The sequence below is a fragment of the Clupea harengus genome, chromosome 10 (genome assembly GCF_900700415.2).
Source record: "Clupea harengus chromosome 10, Ch_v2.0.2, whole genome shotgun sequence".
In the NCBI taxonomy this organism is placed as follows: Eukaryota; Metazoa; Chordata; class Actinopteri; order Clupeiformes; family Clupeidae; genus Clupea; species Clupea harengus.
In genome coordinates this window covers 8,617,778-8,627,576 of record NC_045161.1, presented here as the reverse complement: position 1 = coordinate 8,627,576, position 9,799 = coordinate 8,617,778, and the positions used below count along the sequence as shown (strand labels likewise).

Sequence of the window (9,799 nt, the reverse complement as noted above, 5' to 3'; positions counted from 1 at the left end):
TGTACTTTATGTGTAATTGTTTTCATCCTAGAACAGTGTCTTTGTGTGTATGCTATTGTTACTAAGTTATCTCTCTCTGTGTGTGTGTGTGTGTGTGTGTGTGTGTGTGTGTGTGTGTGCGCGCGTGTGTGCGTGTGTACATGTGTGTGTGGACATATGTGTGTTTGTGTGGTAGGTATGTGAATACGTTGCTGAAGCTGGTGCCACAGGTCTTGCAGCTGCAGGAGCAGTTAAGGGAAGCAGTGCAGAATGGAGACATGGAAACGTCACATGGGATCTGCCGCATCGCTGTTGCCCTTGGTGAAAACCACTCCAGGTATGCCTGCATTTCATATACATACCACACCAATTAAGATGTTAGCGTGATGACATCGCTCCCCTTAGAGATCAGAAGTCAGAAAGTAATTGGGAGAGACAATTCACATCACAGGAAAGCGTTGTTTTCATTGGACTTCATAGTTGGAAGTCATAATAGTTGTAAATCAAGAATTCCGATGTAACGTTCATGAAATATAAACGCACACACACACACACACACAGCTGTATTGAGATGGAACAGCCCTGAAACACTTGTTTTCCATAAGTATCCTCCATGGCCTGCTGCCTGCTCTGTCTCAGGCTGGCAGGATCATGCCTGGGTGTTATTGCCATGCACCAACAGTATCACAAAAACAGCTTTGCATAATTGGACTATCGATCTGCATAATTTGGCCCGCGGTGAGCGCTAATGCCAGTGATGGGTCTGTGCATACAAATGTGTGTGTGTGTGTGAGAGCATGTTTGAGGGGGAAGTTTGAGGGGGAGGGGGGATTGTTGAGTGTATGTGTGTGTTTGTGGGTGAGGAGATTTTTAAACTGCCATCCATACAGCTGTCATCCTTTCTTCACTAGCAGTTCTGCTGATGTTGCATCTTCTGAGTTATTGATTATGTCAAGGGAGCTGACACACACACACACACACACACACACACACACACACACACACACACAGCACTTGGCACACATTCTGCTGATCCATTACATTTTTCATAATCATGTCAATGCCTGAAGTTACTGTAACTCTTGCCTCTTAGTATTTCCTCTCCTGATTGTCTGATTCAGGCTCCAAACGTATTCAAGCTGGAATTGGCATAATTAGCTATTTTCATTTTTATGAGAATGAATACATTTTATATTATCTCTCTTCTCACTATGTATACGAATGTCTGTGAGCTATATGCTCACTGACTGTGCTGTTGTTGTTGTTGTTGTTTTTGTTGTTGTTGTTGTTGACTCATTCTCTGTGTGTTTGTGTGTGTGTGTCTGTCCTTCAGGGCTCTGTTGGAGCAGGTGGAGCATTGGCAGGGGTTCCTGGCACTGGTGAACATGATCATGTTCTGCACTGGCATCCCTGGGCACTACCCAGTCAACGAGACCACCAGCTCCCTCACCCTCACCTTCTGGTACACACTACAGGTGGGCCAACTGCCATTCTCCTTCAACTTAAACATTCAGTTGCCTGATAACTTACATTTCTCTTAGGATAAATAAAGTATCTATCTATCTATCTATCTATCTATCTATCTATCTATATAATAGTCTTAGTGTTCCATCGAATTCAGCCCTTGAAAAACCCTCTGATGTTGGTGCACAGTCCTGGCTCTGTCAATGGGAAACACTGAGCCTTACTCCAGCCAATGACTCAGGAGCACAGAAGGCAGGGTTGTATTTTGATTGGCTGTTGAGCTCAGATATCAACAACCTTTTTGCCAGAATCAAGGGCCACACCTTTAACATTTTACATTCCATCATTCACTTTTTCCACATTTTGTTATGGTGCAGCCTTACGCTAAAATCATTCAAATGAATTGTATCCTCTCATCAATCTGCACTCAATACTCTACAATGACAAAGCGAAAACAGGATTTTCACATTTTTTGCAAATGTATTCAAATGGAAAAACTGAAATATCACAATGACATAAGTATTCAGACCCTTTGCTATGATACTTGACATTTAGCTCAGGTGCCTCCCATTTCTCTCGGTCATCTTTGAGATGAGTTGATTGATTGAGATGTCGTAAATTCAATTGATTGAGTCCAGGTGTGTATCTTTCGTCAATGTGATATTTCAGTTTTTCGTTTTGAATACATTTGCAAAAATCCTGTTTTTGCTTTGTCATTGTGGGGTATTAAGTGTATATTGATGAAGGGAAGCACTCTTAACATAAGACTGCAACATAACAAAACGTAAAAGGAGTGAAGGGTCTGTCTGAATAGGTTCTGAATGCATTGTTGATGTTTTTTTTTATGTATTTTATTCATATTCATGTTGTTTATTTGCGGTGTGAAAATGGCAGAGCATTTCAAATGAAAATGCACTATAGAGGCTGCAGGCCAGCCTTCACAGTTTAAAAGGTGATTTGTGAAGGTGTTAGAGTAGATACGATATTTTAAATGAAGTGCTTCATTCAGCATTGTAATGCCAGTGTTGTTTTTCAGTACATGAAATATTAATATTGTTGCAGCAATTCGAGCAACCCCCTTGGTATTTGGATGTCCCATTAGTAATTACACATTAACTGCTTTAACTCTGATTCGAGTGTATCACAGATACAGAGGCGAGTCAAAAACTGTCAGAGAAATGAAAAAGACCTCTCTGGTTTGAGGTCCTTCGACATCGTACTCATACAGTACTACACTCTAATGAATTATGCATCCCTTACGCGTTTAAGAATGTCATTTAGACTAAGTAGCAAAAGCACTGTGGACAAGGTACAAAAATCAGCTAGTCTTATTTAGTGTAGGCTAGTGTTTATAGTTTACAGGAGGGACAGATTGTTGTCCCGCCCTGTTACGGTGTCACAAGGAAGTGACGTGGCAAATGGATGGAGTTGATGTATGTGTTTTTTTTATTTTTTTTATTAAAGTCCAACACTAATGTTTGTGCTTGGCTAAAGAAGCGGCGTAGATAACAGGTACCCGTAGGGAGGCTGACGGGGCTCTCTAGTCCAGTGTGTTTGACAGCCCGGCCTGTGCGGAGGAGTGTGTATGTGTATGTGTATGTGTGCGTGTGTGTGCGCGCGCGCGTGCGTGCGTGCGTGCGTGCGTGCGTGCGTGCGTGCGTGCGTGCGTGTGTGTGTGTGTGTGGTAGTACAAGCGAGAGGAGGGGGTAGGGGAGAATCAGGATATGGGTATGTCAATTGTCATCCTGCATCTAATCACCAGGACTCTGTGCCCTTGTGCCCACGTACATCTTTTCATGTTGGGACCCTGTGTGTGTGTGTGTGTGTGTGTGTGTGTGTGTGTGTCCTTGATTATGCCTGCACACGCTTTTGCATGCCGTCAATCCTTTTTATGTATGCTGGGCCTTACTTTCAGTTCAGTTACAATAGAGACGACATTCGCCATATTTCTTTCTTGCTCGTTCCCTCTTCTTTCTCTCTCTCTCTCTCTTTCTCTCTCTCTTTCTTTCTTTCTCTCTCCCTCTCCCTCTCTCTCTGTCTCTCTCCATCTGAGTCTGTTTCCTTTGTCCTTTCCCATGTCTGTTATGAGCGCTTTTGTGAGATTATGAGGGTAAATCAGATATCTATCATCTTATCTTTTTCTTCTGATTCTAGTCTTAACCCTTAGCAACCCCCTGCAGCACATTTACTCATTGGAAGACACACACACACACACACACACACACACACACACACACACACACACACACACACACACACACACTCACTCCCTCACACCCTATCTGTCATACACACACACACATCTTCTGCTACTTTCCTCCATCTCTCTTCCTCTCTCTCTCTTTCTTTCTTTCTCTCTCTCTCTCGATCACTCACTGTACCATCAATGTTTCATACATGCCTCCAGTGCTCGTTCACACAGATGGATACACGGGGACATATCTCACAGTTGAAATGCATGCTGGGAATGGTGCGCTATCACCCATGGGAGTAGCACAGGCGTGGACCTGAAGCCAATAAACACTGTTCTGCTCATTGAAAAAGACTAATGTGTGTGTGTGTGTGTGTGTGTGTGTGTGTGTGTGTGTGTGTGTGTGTGTGTGTGTGTGTGTGTGTGTGTGTGTGTGTTGTGTGTGTGTGTGTGTGTCTTAGGATGATATCATGTCGTTCGAGGCAGAGAAGCAGGCGGTGTATCTGCAGGTGTACAGGCCTGTGTACTTCCAGCTGGTGGACGTGTTGCTGCACAAGGCCCAGTTCCCCACGGACGAGGAGTACGCCTCCTGGTCCTCAGATGAGAAGGAGCAGTTCAGGATCTACAGGTGTGTGTGTGTGTGTGTGTGTGTGTGTGTGTGTGTGTGTGTGTGTGTGTGTGTGTGTGTGTGTGTGTACTAGTGAGTATGCGTTTGTTGTTAGGGGTGTATATGTGTTTTTAACTCCTAATTCTCTAAGGAGATCCAAGAAAAAGCAGTTCCAGTTCTACAGGTATGGGTTGGTGTGTGTGTGTGTGTGTGTGTGTTATACGCCCATCCTTAAACTATTGTGCGTTTGTGTGTGTGTGTCCAGTTGTTGTTTGTTTGATTCTAAATGTGCTGAATGTTATGCAGCACTGTGTGAATGCACTGACAGGTTAGGTAGTCAGCAAACTTTTTTTTATTTTTTATTCTGGCAATGTTAGTTGTCAGCAGAGGAAAGGACAGAAACGCTGTCATGACAAAGTGCAAACTCCCCCAGGAGACATTGGGTCTGTCCCTGTGCATCTGAACTCTCTGTCCTGTCTATTTGTGTATTTCTCCCGGGCGTGTGCTAAGCTGTCCCCCTCTCTCTGGCTGACTGATAGGGTGGATATCTCTGACACCCTGATGTACGTGTACGAGATGCTGGGAGCCGAGTTGCTCAGTAACCTTTATGATAAGCTGGGCAGGCTGCTGACTAATCCAGAACAGCCAACATCCTGGCAGGTCAGTCGGCCATGACACTGTCTTTATGACACAGTTACCTTTGATGTGTTTGTACAGCAATAATGACATTGGTAATGATGCTTAATAGAAATGTCAAGCTTACTCATACAGTAGTACTGACTGATAGATATTTATTTTTATTTTCGTAATAATACGACTCGTGGTAATATGACTCGTATGAATTTTGTAGTAATATCCTTTGTGTAGTAATATAACAGATTAAGAACTTTTGTTGTTTTTATCTTGCAGCACACCGAGGCTCTACTGTATGGGTTCCAGTCTATTGCAGAGACGATAGACGTGAATTACTCTGACGTCATTCCAGGCCTGATTGGCCTCATCCCCCGGATCAGCATCAACAACGTCCAGCTGGCGGACACAGTCATGTTCACTATCGGTACGAGCTGCATCATCTATCACAGTCATGTTCACTATCGGTACGAGCTGAATCATCTATAACAGTCATGTTCACTATCAGTACGAGCTGCATCATCTATCACAGTCATGTTCACTATCGGTACGAGCTGCATCATCTATCACAGTCATGTTCACTATCGGTACGAGCTGCATCATCTATCACAGTCATGTTCACTATCGGTACGAGCTGAATCATCTATCACAGTCATGTTCACTATCGGTACGAGCTGAATCATCTATCACAGTCATGTTCCACTATCGGTACGAGCTGCATCATCTATCACAGTCATGTTCACTATCGGTACGAGCTGAATCATCTATCACAGTCATGTTCACTATCGGTACGAGCTGAATCATCTATCACAGTCATGTTCACTATCGGTACGAGCTGAATCATCTATCACAGTCATGTTCACTATCGGTACGAGCTGAATCATCTATCACAGTCATGTTCACTATCGGTACGAGCTGCATCATCTATCACAGTCATGTTCACTATCGGTACGAGCTGCATCATCTATCACAGTCATGTTCACTATCGGTACGAGCTGAATCATCTATCACAGTCATGTTCACTATCGGTACGAGCTGCATCATCTATCACAGTCATGTTCACTATCGGTACGAGCCTGCATCATCTATCACAGTCATGTTCACTATCGGTACGAGCTGAATCATCTATCACAGTCATGTTCACTATCGGTACGAGCTGCATGGGCTGCACACTTTAGTGTCCTCTCTCTCTGTGTGCGGGGTGCGCTGTACGAGCCACCTGTTTGAAGCTCCATGCCTCACTGTGACTGAGCACCGTTTCCAGATGTTTGTGTTTCATTTCACATCTGTGTACCGCCATTAAGCTAAGTCATCTATGTCTTGGAGACAGGGCTGACACATTCTTGGCTGCACATTTTGACAGTTAATTACCTGCACGCACGCTTTGTTCTCTCCTTTCTGATTACCCACTTCATCCCCCATTTCTACTCTCTCTTTTTTTTCCCCACTCTCTCCTGTCTTTGTTGATCTCCTTTTCACACTCTCTCTCTGTCTCTTTCTCTCTCTCTCTCTGTCTCTTTCTCTCTCTCTCTCTCTTTCTCTCCCTCCCTCTCTCTCTCTGTCTTTCTCTCTCTCTCTCTCTCTCTCTCTCTCTCTCTCTCTTTCTCTCCCCCTTTCTCTCTCTCTCGCGCTCTCTTTCTCTCCCCCTCTCTCTTTCTCTCCCCCTTTCTCTCTCTCGCTCTCTCTCTCTCTCTCTTTCTCTCCCCCTTCTCTCTCTCTCGCTCTCTCTCTCTCCCTCTCTCTCTCTCTCTCTCTCTCTCTCTCTCCCTCCCTCTCTCTCTCTCTCTCCTGTCTCTCCTGTTCTCCTGCTGCAGGTGCCCTGGCGGAGTGGCTGGCTGATCACCCTGTGATGCTGAGCAGTGTGCTCCCCCTGGTGCTGCAGGCCCTGGGCAACCCTGACCTGTCCGTGTCCAGCGTGTCCACGCTCAAGAAGATCTGCCGCGAGTGCAAATACGACCTGCCCCCCTACGCCACCAACATCGTGGCAGTCTCACAGGTACGCGCCCTCCCTTACCACCCCACCCAAGTCACGCCTCCAGCAGGCGTCCGCTGACCAATCACAGCTTCTTGTCATTTTATGTCTTATTGAAGCCCAGCACTGTTGCAGTTAGGGATGTGTGTGAGTCACAGCAGTGTCAGAACACTGGACTGCTAGCAACACGCTCCGGGGTTTAAAGCTCGACATTGACAAGTACAGATAACATGAATGACATTGAGACACTATAAACCTTTGGGTGACGGATACAAATTAGACTCTTTTTTTTGTATTGGTTTGTCAGACTTTTAAATGTATTAATGCTGAACCGTCCTGAATGTTTCTCTCTCCCTCTCTCTCTCCCTCTCTCTCTCCATGTCCTGAATGCCCTGCCCTGTCCACAGGAAGTGCTTATTAAACAGATCCACAAGGTTAGTTCACAGTCCACACTAGCCTTGGGCAAGTTTATGTAATATCTATGGAAAAGATGCCGATTGATTTTCAGCAAAATCTTCCAGAGGGTCATTCCTTAATCATTTCGATTTTCTTCAACCTACCCACCAACTTACCCACCCCACACCTCCATTACACTCTCTCCATTCTCTCTCTCTCTCTCTCTCTCTCTCTCTGCAGACGAGTCAGTGTATGTGGCTGATGCAGGCTCTTGGCTTCCTGCTGTCTGCGCTCCCGGTGGGGGAGATCCTGAGCAACCTGCACTCCCTCATCACGCCCTACATCCAGCAGCTGGAAAAACTGGCCGACGAGACGGTAAGGCCCGCAACCACCCCACCCTGATGATGTCACTCTTAACCCCCCAAACGCTCGCTCCACCCCCCCCCGCCCATGCCTGTCTCTCTCTGTCTCCAGCCCCCCACGCATGCCTGTCTCTCTCTGTCTCCACCCCCCACCCCCCCACCCATGCCTGTCTCTCTCTGTCTCCACCCCGACCGCCGCCCGTGCCACTCGTCTGGCCAAGAAGGGCTCGTGCCTGGCTAGCTGTCACTGCGGAAGCTGATATCACAGGGCTATAAATAGTAGCTGGAAAATCAAGCATCTGTTCCTGCTGGTTATTTCCCATGGCTGTATGGATGAGGGCAGGGCCTTTCGACACACACACACACACACACACACACACATGCAGGCACAGGCGCACGCACGCACGCACGCACACACACACACACACACGCACGCACACAGACACGCACACACAATCTAATTTTCCTCAGCATATCATGTTCGTCACACTTATTATTGAAATCTCTTCCAAGTCAGGAGCCTTGAATTACTCGCATCCTTGACCGCTTCGTTTACATTTAGATGACGAACTAACCCGGCATCAAAACATTGCAGCTGAAGTTATTTCAATCGCCTGAGGCCACCAACTGAGACATGTCTAATTCACAGAGATCATCCATCTCCTGGAGGTTTCAGTTTGTACAATACATCTGTACATTTATCCAGCAGAGGCTTTAAGCAACAGTAAGGAGTTTTGGTCTAAGACTAGCGAGCTAACTAACTATCTAAAAGCCATGCAGAAACCTTGCAATGAACCTTGCTATGAACTGGTTTCTTTTGGCGATGTAGTCAGATTTGGCAGTGTCATGCTGTGAAGGCTTCTCTTACGTTCCTTGGGGTGCTCCGTCCCAGACCACAGAACTACATTATCCATAGCCTGGATGGCTGTTGAGAACCACTGGTGTGTTTGCATGTCCTTCACATGGCAATACACCATGAAAGTGAATTTGATTGCAAATGGCAGCAAGACTAGTTGTCTATAAAAGCATAGCTCAAATAGTGGCAAAATGTTGCATACTGCTTGTTTAAAGTGTACGTTACGTGTGTATGTCATCAGTGTATGTGTTGCCTGGCCCGTTCTCCTCATGGGCAGAAACCAACAGGAGCGCAGCTCCACCTCCCTGCCTCCTCCTTGGCCCTCCTCCAGGCCGACAGACCCTCGGATCCACAGGGCAGCGCTGCAGTTGGACATTTCTCAGCAGGGCCAGATTGGCATTGCACTGGGCACCGGAAAGCCTGTGCCACAGGCTGCAGAACACACAGCCTTATAAAGCAGACCTTCCGTCCACTCAAGTCCACTCTGAAAGCCTGACTAATGCCAGAGAGCATCTGTCTCAAGATGGGCCACAAGAGACGGATGCTATAAATATCAGCCCCAACTGATGATGCTATTCCCTTTTTGTATTCACTTTTATGCCTTTTATTCATCACAAATGTCTTTTTTTTTTTTTTTTTTTGCATTTTTGATAGAGGGTGGTGTATGATTCACTAACAAGAAGGTGTAGATTAAGGGCTTTAATCGCTCCTGATAGCCCTGCGCTGGTGTGTTTTTCTCATCCACATCGCTCCTGTCTGGCCCTCAGACAAAAGCATCATGACATCAGACTCACTAAGCAGCCTGCCACGCTCTCGTCTTTTGTACCAATGGAAACAGTGACCCCTAGTGGAGGCCGCTGGCGCTAACACAACACTTCTGGTTCCCACCCTTCTCTGTTACTACACCTGCTGATTTTCTTTTCTCTCTCTGTCTCTGTCTCTGTCTCTGTCTCTGTCTCTGTCTCTGTCTCTGTGTCTCTGAACGGTGTTCTGTTTTTCCCAGCTGTTTGACTTTGAGAGAGTGCTTCTTGCCATTAAGACTTGAGTTGTTATTGCTACTGTTGGTACTGGGTATCATTTGTCATGGTTATTTGTTGGCATGAAAACCATGGAATGAGGCATCTTGGGTAAACACACTGAAACAAAATAGTGATGATGTGTTGATGAGGTTGTTCTGGGCGGTATAGAAATGTCATAATTCATGTAGTGAAGTGTGTTGGTCTGATATATATGTATGTGTGTATATAAATATATATAGATGGATATAGATATCTAATTTTATATTTATATATGAGAGAGAGGAGAGCGAGAGAGAGAGGGTGTGTGCACGCGGTCACACTAT

At 45.7% G+C, this 9,799-nt stretch overlaps 1 protein-coding gene across 1 annotated transcript; it reads left to right on the top strand.

Moving 5' to 3' along the window:
• Positions 1-229: 229 nt before the first annotated feature.
• LOC116222146 (importin-13-like) lies at positions 230-7,670 on the top strand. The gene is made up of 8 exons (XM_031575240.2): positions 230-316; positions 1,313-1,454; positions 4,096-4,262; positions 4,781-4,901; positions 5,151-5,298; positions 6,686-6,867; positions 7,251-7,277; positions 7,480-7,670. The coding sequence occupies exons 1-8, from the start codon at positions 258-260 to the stop codon at positions 7,639-7,641; spliced, it is 1,008 nt and encodes a 335-aa protein (XP_031431100.1). The 5' UTR covers positions 230-257; the 3' UTR covers positions 7,642-7,670.
• Positions 7,671-9,799: the final 2,129 nt, after the last annotated feature.

Excerpts from the sequence above, each read along its gene's own strand:
- LOC116222146 (XM_031575240.2), top strand. The coding sequence starts at position 258 with ATGGAAACGTCACATGGGATCTGCCGCATCGCTGTTGCCCTTGGTGAA. Across the intron at positions 4,263-4,780 it reads GAGCAGTTCAGGATCTACAG|GGTGGATATCTCTGACACCC; the intron begins GTGTGTGTGTGT and ends GCTGACTGATAG. Across the intron at positions 5,299-6,685 it reads CACAGTCATGTTCACTATCG|GTGCCCTGGCGGAGTGGCTG; the intron begins GTACGAGCTGCA and ends CTCCTGCTGCAG.